At 53.8% G+C, this 18,802-nt stretch overlaps 6 protein-coding genes across 6 annotated transcripts; 3 read left to right on the top strand and 3 right to left on the bottom strand.

The window, feature by feature from the left end:
* Window positions 1-241: 241 nt before the first annotated feature.
* Window positions 242-3,166, bottom strand: BO72DRAFT_372514 (putative C6 transcription factor (NirA); the record flags this gene model as incomplete). Its single annotated transcript, XM_040941046.1, has 5 exons — window positions 242-1,418; window positions 1,475-1,843; window positions 1,894-2,839; window positions 2,894-2,948; window positions 3,002-3,166. 5 exons carry the CDS (start codon window positions 3,164-3,166, stop codon window positions 242-244), a joined length of 2,712 nt encoding a protein of 903 aa, XP_040803848.1.
* A 2,226-nt stretch (window positions 3,167-5,392) lies between these two features.
* Window positions 5,393-6,089, top strand: BO72DRAFT_22457 (uncharacterized protein). Its single transcript, XM_040939801.1, has one exon. The coding sequence runs from the start codon at window positions 5,613-5,615 to the stop codon at window positions 5,976-5,978; it is 366 nt and encodes a 121-aa protein (XP_040803847.1). The 5' UTR covers window positions 5,393-5,612; the 3' UTR covers window positions 5,979-6,089.
* BO72DRAFT_445658 (uncharacterized protein) lies at window positions 5,750-7,762 on the top strand. Its single transcript, XM_040944110.1, has one exon. It carries the CDS (start codon window positions 6,201-6,203, stop codon window positions 7,680-7,682), a length of 1,482 nt encoding a protein of 493 aa, XP_040803846.1. The 5' UTR covers window positions 5,750-6,200; the 3' UTR covers window positions 7,683-7,762.
* Window positions 7,763-9,552: 1,790 nt separating this feature from the next.
* On the bottom strand, window positions 9,553-13,717 carry BO72DRAFT_445657 (DNA ligase (ATP) DNL4). Its single transcript, XM_040944109.1, has 7 exons — window positions 13,514-13,717; window positions 11,178-13,360; window positions 10,983-11,114; window positions 10,801-10,933; window positions 10,650-10,755; window positions 10,132-10,594; window positions 9,553-10,053 (listed from the first exon to the last, which is right to left on the bottom strand). The coding sequence occupies exons 1-7, from the start codon at window positions 13,528-13,530 to the stop codon at window positions 10,019-10,021; spliced, it is 3,069 nt and encodes a 1,022-aa protein (XP_040803845.1). The 5' UTR covers window positions 13,531-13,717; the 3' UTR covers window positions 9,553-10,018.
* A 220-nt stretch (window positions 13,718-13,937) lies between these two features.
* BO72DRAFT_398809 (putative C2H2 transcription factor) lies at window positions 13,938-17,816 on the bottom strand. Its single transcript, XM_040942107.1, has 6 exons — window positions 17,458-17,816; window positions 17,176-17,392; window positions 15,503-17,078; window positions 15,184-15,450; window positions 14,985-15,129; window positions 13,938-14,935 (listed from the first exon to the last, which is right to left on the bottom strand). The coding sequence occupies exons 1-6, from the start codon at window positions 17,486-17,488 to the stop codon at window positions 14,034-14,036; spliced, it is 3,138 nt and encodes a 1,045-aa protein (XP_040803844.1). The 5' UTR covers window positions 17,489-17,816; the 3' UTR covers window positions 13,938-14,033.
* A 266-nt stretch (window positions 17,817-18,082) lies between these two features.
* On the top strand, window positions 18,083-18,384 carry BO72DRAFT_22380 (uncharacterized protein). The gene has a single exon (XM_040939791.1). The coding sequence runs from the start codon at window positions 18,155-18,157 to the stop codon at window positions 18,317-18,319; it is 165 nt and encodes a 54-aa protein (XP_040803843.1). The 5' UTR covers window positions 18,083-18,154; the 3' UTR covers window positions 18,320-18,384.
* The last annotated feature ends 418 nt before the right edge of the window (window positions 18,385-18,802 follow it).

Raw genomic sequence — 18,802 nt, 5'->3', positions numbered from 1 at the left:
CATTCATAAAGAAGTTGGGGAGACCTTGGTATCTGATTAAGTCGAAATAATGACCTCTATCATCTAATGGGACTATATACTTATAACCGGAACAGAAGCGGTTAGTAAGAAAAGGCCAGTGCGTCGCCTCGTAGAACCGTAAGAGCCGTAAGAGCCGTAACAACCGTAACAACCGTGGACATAAAAGCCCTGCACTGCATCAGGTCCGAAACTTTATGTATATCATACTGCCAAACCAGGCTCACTGCCTGGGGTATGCTTCCGACGTAGGCACGTTATTATAGTCAGGGATTGCGGGAGAGTGATCCGGATTACTGGTGCCAGATGGAGCACCCACCGCAAATCTCATGGGTGGTGGCGGGTTCGAAGCGCTCTCTGGCCCCGACGTCTGCCCAACGTTTAGTGGATAGCTGCTACCTGGATTCGCACCTGATGCCCTGCCTGGCATGTTAGGATTCCAATCCGACACCCAGTTGTCCATTCCAAAGTTAAACCGGTGTGACTCTCGAGACCACCAATCCTGGCTTTCTTCCACCAAATTTTCCGAACCACCATACTCGTTGGCCGGCGAAGTCGTGGTTGCCGGAGAGTTATCCTGTACAGAGCTGAACGCACGAATATTTTCATCGTTGTACCACATATCAGCCTGGGATACGGGCACATTGCGGTATTGCGCATAGGCATGAGCGACGGGCCGGAGGTATGTCGGCTCAGGGAGCCGGGCGGGCTCTTGAGCAAGTTGGGCGTTCAAGGACCGCTGAACAGCACGCATGGCTGATGCGGAGACAGGAACGGGGAGATCCGGTAACAATTGAGAACCCATTGATCCGACCGTGGTGGCCGATTTTTTGTGCATGTAGTTGCCACCGTGACCCTCCATGACAGCGTGCCGTGGCGGCATGGGGAGGCCAATCCCCCTGGAATTCGAATCAGGGTACGACATAGATATCGTTGGCGGAGAATCTTCTGATGCCGGAGGAGACAGAGCCTGATCCCAGGAACCCCAGGACCCCCATCGAACATGTGTACTTTCAAAAGTGGCGACGGCTTCTGCGGGTAATTCGACATGCCATTTGTTGGCCGAGATCTCTAGAATCCTGAGCGTACGGCGTGCGCAAAGCCAGCTCTCGCCCATCTCCTCTAAGTGCCGAACACCATGTACGACATCTCTCTGGGCATTCTTTTCGGGGAGATTCAATAAATGCACCGTAAGAGCGGTGTGAGCCATGTATACAGCAACGTTGCAGATCTGCTTGAATCCGTACGTGCGTTTATACATCCTCAGAAGTTTAGAGATGGCGGAAGCTGCTTGAGTGCAGAGCTTTCGAGGCGAGACATGCTGAGGAAGCGGAGATGTGGACTTGGTGTACTTCAGGAACGGGCGATAGAGGTGTATGAGAAGGAGCTGGTAGAACATGCTTCAGAGCGATTAGTGATCCTGTCATCCGCCATAACACGAGCATCATTAACTCACTGCATAAGAAGCGCCTGAGGAAGCTGTCCATCTTGGGGCCCGAGCTCCTTGGGCAAATCTTTCTTCCAGGTTTCAAGTCTAGTGTGGATCTCACTGAGTTTCTTGAGCTCCGCTTGTTTAGAAGAAAGCTTGTCCTTAGGCTTGGGATCGTAGAAAAAGACAAGCAGGTCACCATTGATCTGGCAGAGCTTGGATATCTGTACTGCAATTGCTCGAATCCGCGAAGGCTGAGCCTGGTCCTCAGCGACTCCAGCATCCGTATACGATGACCACAATGCAGCGTCCTCGTTCGGGAAAATTTCCGGCATGGAAACACCAATGTCCCCAACAGTCCACTGCGGCTGACGGCCGAGGTAGTTGGACCAGCATCTGAAAAGGTTAGTCTCATCAGAGTTTGAGGTGACGGTGACACTACATACTTATCAAAGAGGAAGCATCCCCAGAAAGTGATCCGACGCGCATCTATCTCTTCTTCGCTGAGATTACGCACTCCAAGGCTGGTAGAGTCGAAGTCCAAGCCCAAGTCGGAAGCCATACGAAAACTCATTCCACTGTAGACCCAACCTTTGCTCTCGCGCCCGCATCCAGCCTCGCGTACAGACATCAGCGCCAATGCTTGGACGGTGCAGAGCTTCGCGTTCGCATGTTCATCGTTCTCGAAGAACAACCGCTTGGCTTCTTTGAAGAAATGATCGCCGGCCGTCGCCGAATTACCCGGATCTTCACGGGCCCCTTCCCAGGAGCTGAAATGGCAGCCAAGCGCTAGCATCGTGTTGACCAGCAGAGAAGAGCAATACTGACTCGAAACTCCGCGAACATAGTCTCGATAGAAAAGGTCCCTCGACAAAGTCGTGAAGAATGGATAATGCCAGGTGAAGTACATCTTCATAAGATGGCTTATAAGTTTCTCATCATCAGTGACTCTGGTCCAGTGGGACACTGAGGCGTCAACACCCCGGCCCAGCTCCTGGTGGTTGGCATTGGGATTGAATTCATTTAGCTCTGAGCCGGGTGGCAAGTAAATGAGGTTGGAAGTGCCGCCAATGAGTTTTCGAGAGCCGTCCAACATAAGCTCACTCATCTTGCCCGACAGCTCCGACTCGAATTGATCGGCCTCGTCCCCGCTAGCGACAGGGGTGTCGGAGGCCAGCGAAGGCTTGTTCTGTTGCCCCAGGATGGATTGCGCAACATCCTCCAAGTTGTCGCACGACCGAATCTGGCGGACCAAGTCGAAAGCATCCTCCTCTTCGTAGTTGAGCAAAGCTTGGATCAGCGTCAACAAGGTGGCGTTCTTCGTGCGCAAAGTGTCGGTGTCTTTCTTGTACACCCCTTTCCTGCGATGGTCCGAGTTCGGGTCATAGACACCTAGACGAGCACATCAGCATGACAAGCTCGTCATGGAGAGGACGGGATACATACAAGCCGTGTGGTATACGGAAGAGCAGGCGGCACAACTGGGTAGGTTACCATCACACTGTGGCAATGGGTAAGCTGTAGAAACAACCGAGGAGGTCACCCGGGTCGAACCTTTGATTTCCTCCTGCGGCAGGCAATACAGGCGGTGCTAACACAGCGCCTTTTCGAGGCCGAAGCATTGTCCCCCGCGGGTCCTTGACCACCTCTCCTCTGGGTCGCAGTAGATGAAGGGGCCGGGCTCATGTCTTGCGGCATCTCCGCGGAGCTGTTTTCCATGGCTGTCAGGTCCACCCAGAAGTGTTCGGAGAAAACGTCGAGATGGGGCGGGGCATGCTTCTCAAAGGTGGGAGGAGCTTGGCGATCTGCTGGAGCGACAGGCCTTCATGGAGGTCTCGACACAGGTTGAATGGGGATGATAGGTCGAGCGCATCAACCGGCATAAGCGCCGTGGTGAACGGACGAATCTGCGGGGGAGGAAAGACATTAGTTGGGATGTGTGCATGAAACTAGAGGGATGTCATTGGTGCAGAGGCAGGGGCTTGGTGTGCAGTATTGGGAGGCACAAGGGTGTTGAGCTATCTAAAGACATTGGGGGAGATCACATGCCAAGCAATTCACTTACGAGTTAGTGAGAAGGATCCGATCAGAGCCAGAGGCGCCACGCGGCGATTTGCATCAGATGGACAGATTGAGATGACCCGCAAGTGGAGGCGAGTGACCGTTGTAAGGGTAGCAGGAGGAGCTCCTCAGTTCGATAACCTGGGGTGATGGAGAAATCAGAAGCTGGGGACGGGGGGGATAACAGGAAGACGATAAGAAGGTTAACAATGAAAGAGGATGATTGGACGATGCAAGGACCAGGATGACGATAGGGACTGGGGGGGGAGGATGATGCAGTGATGTCGGGAGGGTGATTCAAATGATAGATCAATATCAATTGGCAAAAGCAGGGCGGCGGCGATAAGCCAAAGGGAAGGAGAAAAGGGAAGGAGGGGGTGAAAGCTTACTAATGCATCCTCTCTCTCTCGGCCACTCTAACTTGCCATTCATTCCATCATTTGGTCTTCGGCTGATACAGAGACACTGCCAACTGCCAGTCTGCAACTTTTCTTGGTTGATCCATCGCATCAACCGGTCTGAAGGCAATTCAACCATGGTCAATCTGGGGGAATCAAGGATGGAATCTGTCTCGTGGTGGTACTGTTTTCCTGGCCATTGTTCCCGTAGATGCTGAGCGGAAGGGAACCAGATGAAGACGAGGAACGGTATCTACGGAGTACTGTATATGAATATGAATATGAACCTCACTATGCTACTAGCTACTAGCTACTAGCTACTACCGTATATAGGATATACTACATAGTACTATCGAATACTCACATGTCCTCAATATCTCGCCGGGACACCCTATCGATCAATGCTTCTCATTAGGGCAGGTGCATCCGCCCTCTGCCTCTATTGAGTCGTTGCTTAAAATCGAGTCACTGTGAGACGGCGATTGGACCAGACGGCGCAATCATCCGTGAGGGATGGATACAATAATATTAATAGTCCCACAGGGAATTTCCCCCTTTGCTTTACCGCTCCTTCTCCGAGTTACGTGATTCTGTTGTTCATCGGCGGGTGGGAGTGGTTTGAAACTAGGGTTTGCGGGCATTCTTGACTGTTGCTATTACTCGATGACTATTAGTCGTGAGTTAGTTTAAAGGGGACTCCTCGGGAGGGACGGAGTATGCCGTGTCTCTAAGCGACTTGAGTTGGTGTAAGCCTCGGGCAGGACCGCTGATCATCGCTCCGAACCCAGGATGATTAATTCTGGTCGGACAGCTGCAGGCACCAGACCAGTGCATATATCGAGATGATAGTTGTCGTCAGCATGACTTGCTTTACGAGCAGTCAGGGGTCAGCACGATGACTTCTTCGGGACGAGTCGTTCAACCTGCGCTTAGAGACGGATGCAGGATGAGTTCAGAGTGCAGCGGTTGTCAAGGCATCTGTTCAGTGATATCGGTGTTCATCAGATAGTGTCATGTGGAGTGTAGTGTACACCGTACAGTAGTGTAGTGTAGTGTAGTATAATGTTAGTGTTAACTGTAGTGTAGTGGTTGGGCACACACTCTATCTATCTTTCGGACAGTCAGTCAGTCACCCTCTGGTCGGTAAATTGGAAATTGAAAGTTACTGTGTGGCTCATAAAGTACGTAAGCCGCGGTAAGATGGAACATTCTTCGGGTGGGGACGGGGGCACTCGGGGCATTCTTCGGCCGCGATCCAGCCCAAAAGACTTACGTGATGGGTTCCAGAACATACAGTGAAACGCAGGCCATACAGGACTAGTACTTTTGAGTGGTATGGTATGGTCCCGGCAGTCGGCATCCGCCCTTACCGCCTGAAACGGACCAGCCTCTTTCTGGACAAAGCGGTGAGCGCCTCACTATTAGTGTTGGTGTTAGTGTTAGGAAAGAAAGAAAAGAAAGAAAACTGCCGACCGCCAAGAGTCTCCTTTTCTGCAAGCGGGTTTCTTATTATGCGATTTGAATTACGGATTCCTTTTTTTTTCTGCCTGATTGGGGGTTAGTGCAACTCCGCTGGGACCCGATGTTACGGGACTAAGGCTGAGAATTACCAGCTCCCGTTTCTTATCGTTGTCGCTGTCTCTTACTGTAGTCTCTCTCTCTCTCTCTCTCTCTCTCCACTCCCATTGAGATCATTACTACGGAGTATGTCTTTTTGCCTTCTTTCTTCATCGCTCCCTTCTCTTCTTCCATTCCACCCCCCCCGGTCTTCCCACCTTTTCAACTCTCACTTAAGACTACATACATTACAATCTCTGCCCTTGTCTTCTATTTCTTTCTCACCCTCTACTACTATCCCTCATCCTCATCATTCTTCACACCTGCCTCTTTTCCTTATTAGTACACCTGCCAGTCGCGTGCCTGCAGACGCACCCGGCCGTTCTTCCGCTTTGGGCTCCCGCTCGAACTGGGGCTCTTCTACGGAGTACGCACCAGTGACTGCCCCCAATACCCAGTGCCCACTGCCCACTGCCAACACAGCACAGCACAGCAAAAGTGGTTCTCATCGCTAGCGGATACCCTTATATATTCTTCAGCGGAGTCCACTCTTCCGTTGGGAGAGGTGTCTATCAGACGCTTTTCTCTTTTTCTCTTCCCTGGCCCTCTTTCTATTTATCCATGTATCTCGCTCAGACGCTCGATCAGAGTGCCTCGTCTGGCCTAGGCTGCCTTATCAAACTACTACTACTATCCTTGTCTTGTGAAACGAAACCGATAACCACGAAACTGTAAAGATGATGGTCCCCAGAGCATTTCTGTTTAGCTCGGTGTCTTCGCCTTTGAAGGGAACTCGAAGCGAGAAGACCCCGGGAGTGCTAGGCCTTCCTGTTATCGAGGGCCTCGAATTGCCCTCCGACGCCGACATAACTTCCTCGGCGATCCCCTCCAGCCCCGTCGTCATTCCTCCGAAACGGGGTCCTCGCATGACCTCCGTACACTCGCAAGCGGCGAACAAAGGGCCCAGGACCCCACGGAAACCGAGAACCCTCACTCCCCAGTCCTCGTCGGGGACGCTGTCCGATCGGCCGGTCCCCAGCTCCATCGCATCGATCTTGGAAGCTACGGCGATCCCCGTGCGTCGACGGGGTGTCAGCGGACGGGATTCTCGCCGGTTACCGCGGGGGAACCATGTGCAGGACTTCAGCAAGCTGTTGTTGGACGGGGTGGGCGACAACCTGATGGACAGCACGGGCAACACCGCACTGGATCTCCTGCTGAGTCCGCCGGATGACACGGAGAGATCTACGGTTGGCAGCGACTGCGACAGCGAGGCGCCGTCGTTCTCAGCGTCTTCCATCTCGATCGCATCCACCCCGTCTCTCGACCGGGATCTGGACTCGCCGCCCAGTCTGCCTACGCCCCTGACCCCGTCCAGCCAGCGAAGCCCACTAGACCGTAGATTCCTGCGATCCCCGCCCTGCGAGAACTGCGCGTTCGACCACCCCCTCCTCGAGACGGAGGACTGCAGCTCCGAGGACGACTTCGACATGGAGTCGTTCCTGGCGGCCGCCACGGTGCCGGCGGCAACCAGCCCGACGCCATCGCGATCCTTCCCCCGCCTCGGGGCGAGCTTCAAATCGAACCTGACCGCCTCGCTGCGGGCGATCAAATCGGCGGCGCAGACGGTCTCCACCTTCGCGACCCCGTCGGTGCAACCGGACGACTTCCTGACGCGGTCGATGTTCACGATCACGCCAGAGATGACGGACGACCGACGGCCTCCGCCGATGCACGAGCCGCCCTCGCCCGCGCTCCGCCGGTACTTAAACCCGATCACGCTCTCCCCGGCCGAGATGTACGCCTATCAGGACTACCATCCGCACGAGGAGACCCTGGACGCGAGCGCTAGCCCGGTGGTCTCCGTGCAGATGCAGACCTACCGGCGCGCGGGTAGACGCGGCGGCCACCGCGCCAAGCATCACCACCTCCCCAAACAGCCCCTCCTCCCCGTGTCCGACCCGGACTTCCCGCCGATGACCCGGCCCCGGGAACCGCGGGAGAACAGCGACTTCCTGCGGATGGTGGTGCTGGAGATGAACATGCGGCGCAACGGCAAACTGCGGGACGATGTGCCGACGCGCGCGCGCATCTGGCTGCCTGCTCGGAAGGGGGTGCATCAAGCCCAAGCGCGGGTGGTGCGCTACGAATGCTACGACGAGGAGGATGAGAATGCGGTTCCGTCGCGATGGGTGGGGATATCCGTTGAAAGCTTGTAATTTTTTTTGGGGGGGTGTACATAGCGCTTGTTTTTTTTGTTTCTTGGTGGGGAGTTGGAAATCACGGGCATACATCGGCGTTTTTGGGGGGGGGGGGGGGGGGAGTGGGACACTTGGCGCATTGCTACTATCAGTTCTATACCTTAGCTATACCTACACCTACACCTACACCTACTCACCCTACATATACAGACAGACAGACAGACAGAGAGAAAGACTTACATTGCTAAACCTGCTTGCTTGCTTGCTTGCTTTCCTCCCTCTTCAAACTAGACTACTATACTAATAGAGTAGTTCATCACAACCCCCCAAATTACTAGTAGTCTAGTCCCTTATCTAGCTGCATGAGCCATCACCCACTTCGACAGTCTAAACCGCGGGTAAAACCCCCCATCCCAGTCAACCCACGCTAACACCAGCACTTAGTAGCCACTCGGAGTCTCGGACTAGTCTAAGCCTGCAGCCCAAACACACTCCTTTCTCGGAAAACAACCTAACCAAAACCTTGTTTCATGGTGTTGTGTTGTTTTCCCCAGCGGAAATAGATTAATTCTGGGTAGAATTAGGGATGGTGATCCGAGGGGGGTTCAACCCCCAGGCCCCGAGGCTGCAGTGCAATTGAGTAAGTAGCCCAGGTGCTCCGTAGTCACCGTAGTGGGGGGGGTGACTGATAAGGATAAGGATGCCAGTGATAAGAGAGAGCTGAGACGCTGAGACCCGGGGGATGGTAGGTAGGATACATGCCCTGGATAGGTAAAGTTAGGTGAGACACCATTGGATCATGGATTCTGTCGCCTACGGAGTAGTTACGGAGTATCCGTACTGTGAGAGGACATCAACACGGGGATAGGAGGAGGTCAAGGATAACGCTACGTATGTTCTATGGCATGTTATATTAGCTGGACTAAGGATACCGCACGTGGTCGATCCGTACTCCGTAGTTATACTAACTTACCATGAATGACATATCTACGCATTTCCTACCTTTACCCACTATCCAACCAACTATAACACGAGAGTGCATACATGTATTTTCTACGAGAGCTGATAGAATTCGAACCTGGAACCACCTCAAGTTAATTTGACCCAAGGTCCGAAATGACATACCACCCACTGCATCCCAACCCAACCCATGAAGCCAGACAGGTGAATGACGACACCGGATTCCGGGGGTGGCAAAACCGCCTCCCCCAGAGCTCAGCTCCCAGCTAGCTGCTAGTAGCTAACTTACCACGCCAGCTACCCAGTAATTGACCAGCAAATCACACAGCAAAACTTCCGATCGTCAAGATGATGATACCGTCATCTTTTGCCTCCCTTTCTCTCCTTCTCAGTACATGCGATGGATCTGTGGTAAGTTAAGTCAAGTGAGGTGGAGCTCCCAAACCCAGCTGTCAGACCGAACAGTGTAATTTTCAAAATCTCATACCCTTTATATCTCTGCATCCAGAAGATGGAGGGTATCTATCTGGGTTCAAGGCTGTAGGGTAGGTTAAGTTGAGGTTCACTTCATGATCTTGTTGTGCTTGTGCTTGTTCTTGTGATCGGGGGGTGCTTATCTCTGGCCAATCGGAGATAACTTAAGCATGGGCGTGTGGTTCACCTGCAAGGCAATTTGGTTGCCTGTTTCGGATGAATAGATATCACTTCACTTTATGAATGGTTGGATTGGGAAGGAGACTGTAAACCCGGCCTGGGCCTGGTGGTGTGTAGTGTAGGTGGTAATGCTGTTGTCTGGTGGCCTATTCATCCATTCAGCACGTCGATCAGCATGGTTGCTACCGCAGTGCTGAGGTATGCTCCATACCTCCAAAGTTTCCGCAAAGGATACATCAATAAATCAATAGCATTAACCCAGCTGCCCGCAGCCCAGCTGTCATCCAGAATCGGTGTAACATCTGTCCCTGCGCAGCACCGGACTGGTCAGAGATAAGCCTTTCCCCAACCCCGCGGGCGATCATTGGTGCTCCAGGCTTGTATACACCGATATACACAGATCTGCAATGCAAAACCCCCCACCAACCAACCAACCAACCAGCTATATAAACATTAATACCTTAGCAAGCTCACATACCAAGAAAAGAGGCACCGTGACTCAGAGAGCGAAACGCAGAGATAAGCGCCCCATCCCATCCATCCCTGAGCACATCCCGTACACCTCGTAACCACCTAATAACACTAAACCCCCGCCCCCTGCCCTAAAGAACGAACCAATGCTGAATGCTTGATATATCAGCGCGGCCCCAAACCAACCAGCCTACGCCGTGAAACTCCAAGAAGGTGAGACATCATCCTGCGCGATGCGCGTCTACCCGACGTTACGCCTGTCTTTCCTTTCAATTTCCCTTGCCCTGCTTAGGGGGTTGGAATTCTGCCAGCAATCAGCCCATGCCTTTGTTTTCTGATTTCAAAGCAAAGCAAAGACCAGGGGGGGACGAGGGAGACTCACGCTCCTCGTCCAAAAGCGTCTGCTGCCGCCAGCTCTCCTCCACCCACCCCGTAGTCACGAAATGGGGGATCCGCTGCGCCGCCGCCCACGGCTCTCGTAAAGACCTATACTCAGCCACCGGCAGACCCGTCGGCTGAAGGATGACATGGGTGATGGCCGGGTCCTGGGCGGTGTCGACCACTCGAGCCCCTGCGAACCGCGCCGTGTTTCTAGTCAGCTGGAGGGGGTGGTGGGATTGGAGGTCGTCCATCTCCCCGAAGTCATCGTCGGGGCTATGGTCCCGGTCAACATCCCTCGTGGTGCGTTGGTGTGCCAACTGGGGGAAGTAAAACACCAGCCCGTCGAAAAGCCAGCCGCAGGGGAGTGGCCATCCGGAGTTGATCTTGTCGTAGAGATGTTCCTTGAGTTTGTCGCGGGCTTTGGAGTTGCGGGGAGTGGCATCCGTCTCCATCTTCTTCAATATCTACGGACATAGTCAGTGGAGATGAAAAAGGGAAGTAGACATCAGGTGTAGCTACCTCGCTCAGCTCCTCCAGCGTGATGTTCCGTGCATAGCTGTCGTTGAAGCGGTCCACGCTCGCAGCCACCTCCGCCTCCTTCTCGGGTGTAGTATAGAACATATGCCTACTACATCAGCCACTGGCCTTCCAACCACAAAAGAAAACTTACCTTGGCTCCGTAGGAAGAAGTAGATCCGCAAGACCGGCGTCAATCTCACTCTGTCGAATACAGTCCAGGATCCAGGACGGGCGAATGATATCCACCTCGCCCGTTTTCTGCAACGAAGCCGCCTTGACCGTTCCTGTTCCTGTCAGTCGATCTGAATTTTGCTTGAAGAAAAAAAAGCTTACTTCTGTCCGCCACGCAGATCATATCAGGAGCTGCCGTATTCGTCTGATAGAACTTGCCGCCATTGCTCTTCACCAGCTGTTCCAATTCCGCCTTGGTCTTCTTGACTGGGGTGGTGGAGTCGGTCATGACAACTAAACATCGGCGTCAGTAATGCAGACGAACTCGCACTAGGACTCGTCCGGGACGAAACATACAAAAGTTCAGCCCGTCAAAGATATGCCCCGACGGACCGGCCGACTCGACCTCCGCCCTCGCATCATACCCGGCAATCGCCAAGGGTTTCTTGGTGGACTTCTTCTGGCGCTTCTTGCGGAAGTTCTCCACGTTGAACGCCTTCTCCTTCTGCTCCTGCTCCACGTTGGACTTGAGGTCCAGGAACTCCTGCACCGACAGCGCACTCGTCCAGTCCTTGTCGCCGCGCAGCCGCTTGAACCGCGGGAAGCGCAGCGTCAGGCCCATGCGGAACTGATCGCTGACCGAGACCGAGGCGGCCTTGACACAGAGCACCACCGAGTCCTCGGGCTTGATCCACATATCCGGCCGCTCGTGCTGCGCGTTGCCCGCGCCCGCCAGCTCGATGTACGCCAGGGGCGGCTTCTTCGGGTTCCACTCCTTCCACTTGCCGTCCGTGTGGTGGCGGATGTTCGCGTAGTCCGCCGCGGTAAACCCACCCCCGACCTTGCAGAACGAGTAGCATTTGGACGGCTCGGCGACATGGCGCTGTGACGACGACGCGGCCGTCGCCGCCGAGTCGTCCACCCGCAGTCCGCACAGGAAGCTGGAGAGGGCGCCGCCGCGATGGCCGCTGCCGTAGTAGCCCCCGATGACGACGAGGTCCAGCGACTCCCCGAACTCGGTCATGTACTCCGGCTTCACCTTCATCCAGTCGTCATGGCGCTCGTTCAGCCGGTACGGGGAGCGCGGGTTCTTCAACACCAGGCCCTCCGAGGCTTCGGCGACAACCCGACGCAGCGAGGCCTCGACCTCCGCGGTGCTGGTGGCCTCTTCGTAAGGATGAACCTCGAACCGGCGATGGACGTCCCTGATGCTCTTCTGCAGCGCATTCCTGCGGTCCCGCAGCGTGTAACGCGTCAGGTCATGGCCATTCAGATACAGGATATCAAAGATCCGGAACAGCGGCCGCGAGCCATTGGCGAAGGGGTTGCGCTGCTCGGCGATGGCCGCCGACTTGAGGGTCCCAAACGGTTCCGGGGCATCCTGCTCGGGGTTCCAGGCGATCATCTCGCCGTCCAGGATCACGCTCTCGACCCCGTCGGCAAACGCATCCGCCAGGTGCCTCGTCAGCGCGCCGTTCTCGTCGAACAGCCCACTCCCATAAAGATAGGTATAATCCTTGGCCTTGCGCGACCAGAACCGAAACCGTCTGCCGCCATCCACCTCCCCATCCGGGCCCATATGCAACTGCATGCGCTCGCCATCCAACTTCTCCTCAATCCAGAACTCGCCCTTCTCCTCATCCTTATCCCCCACAAACCCGCGCATCTTCGCAACCATCTTCTCCAAGCTCTGCACCTGAAACTGCGCCAACTGCGGCTGAAAGCACTGCATCAGCGCAATGCCCCTGCGCTCATCCTCCAACCGGACATTGGGATCATGCAACTCCCAACACACGCGCCGCAAACTACTCGAGATCGAATACAGGCCCTCGGCGTCGGGATGCCAGACATCGAACAACGTCCGCTCCGACGCGCCCACCTTCATCTGCCGGAGAATAATGCGGATCAACCACAGCAGCTCCTCAGGATTCATCCGCCGATAGAACTCCCCTAGAATCGCGATCTGCTCGCCCTCGCGCCCGGCGGCCGACAGCCGGTCCAGCCGCTCATTCACCTCCGCAATCGACATGCTGCCGACCTCCGTGCGCATCGGCCGCTTGGAGACGACGTCGTAGCACCGCCGCGCGAAGTCGCCCGCCAGGAACCCCCCGCGCGCCTCGGTCCCGTACCCCGGCAGCTTCCAGTTCAGCAGGCCCACCGCGTCCTCCGAGTTCTTGTCGATTTTCAAGATCTTGACCAGCATCTTGCCGATGGCCTTCTCCTTCAGGCCGTACATGGCCCGGTCGCGGTCCTTGTCCGGCAGGATCAGCCGGAAGGCCGGGTAGATGTCGTCGCCGACGGTCTGGCGCCAGTGGGAGATGAAGCGCTCGATCACGTCGCGGCGCCGCTCGGCGGGGTTCAGGCTGGTGGAGGAGGCGCCTTGCCCGTGCGGGCCGAGTTTGCGGCGGGCGGCGGGGGCGCGTTGGGCGGTGGTGGTGGAGGTGGGTTGTCTCTTGATGGCGCTGAGGGGGTTGAATAGGGTTTCGAAGAGGGTGTGGAATGGAGGTGTCGGGGAGTGGTTGTGCGGGCGGTTGGGGTAACTTGTTTGTTTTGAGTCTCGTGGTTAGTGTCTGAAGCCTGGGGAAGGAGGGGCTTTGAGGCGATGGAGCAGAATAAGCAGCGGATTGTGAAGAACAGACAGAGTGAACTGGTTGGGGGCTGATGTTGTTTTTGATTCAATTTCTTGAACTCACTTCTCATCTAGATCCATGTCTTCATGCGCATGCTCCGTCCCCGCCGGTGGATTGAGCGTGCTGCTGCTGCCTTCTACCTCCATATTCTCATCGGAATCCATCTTGCAAATGTTGCAGTCGGCTGCACTGCGCTGAAGGTGAGGGATGTCTGATACCAAAGAAGCATGTTCGGAATCAAGCAAGAAAGAAGCAACGGTGAGGGTGTGGGCTGTACGTAGTAGATAAAACCCCCGGCCTGCATTTTTAGGCGGCAGCTCCCGATAAGATAACACCACAGCATGTGACGTGACATCACTGCCTAAACTGCGGATTGTGAATGACTTCGAACTCACTGTGCTGGAGGTCATTGCTTGCGTAGATTGTGTAGTTGTATTTATTCTCTGTTACTCATCCTACATCATCTATTGAGTTTATCTATCACTATGCGAAGTGAAATGTGCATATGTAGGTTTGCGTTTGTATGTGTATGTGTATAAATGCAGCTTTGGTGGCCATGCACACCAATGCACAATGGTATAGCTCACACTTGCGAGACTAGATCGGCCAGTCTGGATAGGATAGACTTAAGTTTCCGGGATATGCCCCATGACATCAGGTCGACAAACGTCTCGCTACCGGCCCGCAGAACACCAGCAGGACCCTGCGGCGCGCAGATATCACCCACCCCCGTCAGGACTCCCTGGATGGCTTGTCCTTCCCTCACAAAGATCTGGACCAGCTCGTCATCACAAGGCTGGTCGAGGTGTATAACAGTATTCTTGCCGGTAGCAGGTCGTCCCCGGTCGGCTAGTTGAGCACAGCATGAGCCATACGCCCACAGCACCAGTGTCGCCAGGAACACAGCGACCGGCTCGTGGAACGCATGGCTGGTGTTGCCCCGCGCATGGAGCAGGGTTGCACCGGCATGGATGATCGTGAGACGGGCCTTGTATTGGTCATGTTTGACCCATCGTAGTATGTAGTGCCATTCCAGGCTCTGTTGACGCTCGCTCCAGCGAACCTTTTCCGTCACGAGCGAGTGGGCTAGCGATCGAATTTCACGGAAGGGTGCAAGTAGAACGATCCGAGCCGAGTGAAGATGCTGGATCGTTGGGTTGCGGAGATCCGCCGCTGTAGCGACCGTGCTGTTGGCGGCCCAGTGGAGTATGTCCAGGGAGTCGCATGCACTGTTGCGCCATTTCGAGTACGAGGGAATCCCGGGAAGCCAGACAGAGCCCGAAGGGATCGCTGTTTGCCGAGACTGTTTCTTAGCGGTCGGGTTCCAGAACGACAATGGTCGGCGAAAGTAATCGCCGACTTCCCACATGCGTTGGTAGAGAGCATGAATCAGCAGGATATGGCCCAACTCCCCAAGATCGGGTACTAGTCTCTTTTCAATGTACATAATCAATACTGCATCGTATAGGGAAAGCTCGGGTTGGCCTAAGACATGTTAGACACTGAGATCGTACTGCACAAATGGCTGTTGTACCTGGACTCTGTTCAAAAATTCCTTGCCAGGTATGAGCTGACTCTGCTTGCCAGAGACTCTCGTGAGCAGGAAGCGCCGCTTTCGCGTCCTCAAGCGAAAAGAATGGCTGTCGATCGAAGTGATAAGCTATAGTACAGTCCACAAGCTATGGCACCTGTTAGCAAGTTCCAGGCATGTTGATACTGTCTAGGCATTATACCCATACTAAGTAGGCCGTCCGTCGTCTGACCTCGTCCTCAATCCAGACCAGCCAGTTCTGCTCTGGTGACTTGTCATGCGATACTGATTTCAATTGTCGGGAAGATTTCAAGAGCTTGGTGCGATTCAACTGACTGGTCAAATCACCGAACCGATCGAGCGCAGAGACTCTAGCCCTTTCATCACTGTTATAAAGCAATCCAATGCAATTGAGAAGGTTTGCTTGGATAAGCCAGAGTGGTGCCTGGTCTTGGTAGGATTTTTCCTTCTATTAATCTCTGATTAGTTGCATCCAGAACGTAAGAGCACGAAATCCTCACCTCAACCATGATAGCTCGACGAAGAAGCTCATGGAGCGCAGAAACACATTCATCTGAATCGTGGAGCCGAGCATAGTGGCTACCTATTGCCGCCAACGCCAAAGTCACTATCCAGTGACATGTGTTTGTACTAAATGTAGGAAGGTGAAACATAGGATAGACGGGTTGGAAATGGTGAAAGTACAGGTGGACAAATTCGGAAAGTACAGTTGCACTTGGCAAAGACTCGGACTCGAATCGCGAGAAAAGGACACTCTCGGCGCAACACAGCTGAACGAAAGCTTTGTGAATCTTCTCGTAGGTGGATATCCCAATCAGAAGACTTGGACCAATTTCGATATCGTGCATGGCGGTGTCTTCGATTATAGGGAACATAAATTGACGGGGCACATTTTCTCTGCCACGAGAACTGAAGCCATCAGGGGAAATTGCGGAGAAATCTGACCAGACATCTTGGTGCCGTCTGGATTTTGACAGTCGAGGTTGAGCTGTGTCCTCTGATAGGTCTGTCGGTCGTTTCGTGGCGCTGGAGAACATTGAGCGACCCGAGTTGTTAGGGCTGTTCTCGTCACTGATTAGTGAAGTGTGTCCTAACGGAGATTTGAAAATATTTTCCTGACTTCCATTAGTCGGATGGATCACCGGCGGATACCATGTTGCATAGTTCATGAACCCATCACGGGCTTCATGTCCCGCGTGGTTCGCTGTAGGAGTGCGTTCGATGAATGTATCATAGGGCCCCTCCCCAGGAAGCCAGTTAATCGCAGGAACAGCTGAGTTCATCGTGTCCAAGAATGGCCCTGATGATCCGAGCTCTCCCTGCTGTGCTATTGTTGGCATGCTCGCGTCATTGCCATGACTGGCTGAAACTGGATGTGGGACGCTCGCTGAGCTCATGGGCTCGGTTGTCTGATTCAATAACTGTATGCCCTGGATAGCAGATAAAGACCTGCGTGATCTTGCTTGGTCGGAACTGTCGCCGGTAGGTCCACGCGTCGTGACTTGGGTCATATCAGATTTCCCCCTGGAAAAGATCAAGTTGGGCCGAGTTGACTGTTCGATCGCATTGACCTCTTGCCCGTTGTTATGAGAGCCGTTCAATAATTTCTCTGGAGCCTCGTCTTGATGTGAAGCAACCGGGTCTACGGACGGCGATTGGTCATCCCTGTTGAGGAGGCCGGGCCCTGGCAATTGAAGCTGGAACTGTGTCATTTGGTAATGGAGAGGCTTTTCAAGGGACGTGTCCCCGCTGTGCGGGGAACGTGCAGCAGAACCTTCAGCCGATGTCGATGTTATAGCAAAAGAAGACTGCCCGTTGAACTCCTCGTCTGGGACCAAGCCTGACTGCGCTGCTTCTTTTCGAGCTTTAGCTTTCGAACGTCTCTCAGTTGGGTACAAACATTCGAGAGATCGGTTCTCGCAGCGCGCACATGGCGTCCCGCCGCTGCATCGCACTCGTGCAAGTGCGCATTTAAAGCACGCCCGGAATGTCTTAACTGTGATACGATGGGTGCGATCCTTTCCACCTTCAATTCCAGCGTTGTGGTGGCTGAGCTCATGCCGGTGCAATGTATCTCTAACCAAGGCCCGTGTTAGTCCCCGCTGAAGACGAAGGCGACGAATGAGAATAAGAGAGCATCTAAGAATGCAAGATAAGACGGCAAGAAACATACGTTCTCGAGAAATGGCGGCCACACTGCGCGCACTCGAATGGCTTCTCTTTCGTATGACTGCGGAAATGGCGCTTTAAATGCTCCGGTCGTCGAAAGGTACTCTGGCATATTGAGCACTTCGTCAGGCTCGCTGTGGAGCCCTGTTGCATTTCTTGATCGTAGGAGTCACCTTCATCCTTTGCTGCTGCCTCCTCAGATTCATGGTGGGTCAGAGCTTCTGCAGAGCCAGAGCTCAATTAGTGGACTCAATCATATCAGGTTCGAAACGAGAATCCAGCGCACCTTGCCCAGCGTCGCTCTTCACCGAGGACATGGCGTCGCATAGACGAGTTTTGATTCAAACACGATCCGAGCAAGTCATGCATGGCAACAGATAAATTGGCGATGTAGACAGGTTACGGAGTTGAGAAGCGAGGATCATCACCAGACAAACAGCAAACTAAACCCATTGTGCCATGTGGTAACACCCTGGTCGCATCTGATCGGAGGAGATAATACCCCACGAAAAATGACGAGAAATGGGAAAAACAAAAAAAGAGAAGAGAAAAAGAAGCAAAGAGCTGGCGGGGGAAAGTGATGATCGAACAATAGGAGTGCAGCAGGGAAGTTCAGGGACTGCCGCTGCCCCGGACCAAGTCACGTCGTCTCATCCTTTGCAGCCTTTTGAGGAAGCGGGGAAATGAACGGTCCTAAATCGAGCCTAACCGTTTAGCGGCGCTTTTTGGGGTCTCCGGGGCCCACGAGTCGCCCCAGCCTCCGCATGCTCGCATGCTCGCATTGGCGCAGTCGGATTAGTCTTGCATCTTTGGGGCCTCGGTTCGGTCGATTTTTCCGCCAGTCGTCGGTTAAATATCCGCATGTGCCCCAGATGCTGGAGCACCCAGTGTACCACAGTGTAACTTGTAACTTGCGATAAGTATGTGGTCAGATTGGGTGCTGCAATTGTCGTGAAGCTCTTCCCCACTGTCAGTCTTTGTCAATGGAACGTATGATGCAGAACAGTATGTGGTGTGGAAGGCTTCAATATTCCTCAGTCAGTTGTTTCGACGGGTATTCGCAAATAGCCGAGAGAGAGTGCAGAGACTTGACTGTTGTTAGGAGGTGTCCTTCTTGCGACACACATCATCATGTGTATAGCACATAGCCATTGCAAAGTCAGACCAAGAGTAGTAAATCCTGCGTAGAACGACTACGGTGTAAATATACGAATGAGCAATAACTACTCTATACTGCTCCAGTTTTGCCAAGTCAATCCTTGATGTTGCTAGCCGTATTGGAGATTAAAAGTGTACTTTGAACAAGAACCCTCAGATCCTGGACAGATAGCTATTGAACAGAGCTTAAATCCGAATCCACTATAGCTCACCGTGAACAGCACTAGCATCACACTGTTTAGGAGTGCTGTACATAGTTCAAGGTTGGATATAACTCTAAGTCAGAATGACCTTGCTGCTCCTGACTGCGAAGCGCATTGATTATTTTGCCCTGGGCTGGGCGACGCACGGACGCTGTCTTGGATTAGCTCAGCAAGGCTAGTTACAGCCAAACTCCCCTAAGCCTGAGATGGAAGAGGCTTTCCAGTCTGAGTCTAGCGCCCTACTACAATCACCCCCCTACCTCTATCAAT

This window comes from Aspergillus fijiensis, assembly GCF_003184825.1.
Source record: "Aspergillus fijiensis CBS 313.89 unplaced genomic scaffold BO72scaffold_11, whole genome shotgun sequence".
Lineage (NCBI taxonomy): Eukaryota > Fungi > Ascomycota > Eurotiomycetes > Eurotiales > Aspergillaceae > Aspergillus > Aspergillus fijiensis.
This window is presented reverse-complemented; position numbering and strand designations above follow the sequence as displayed.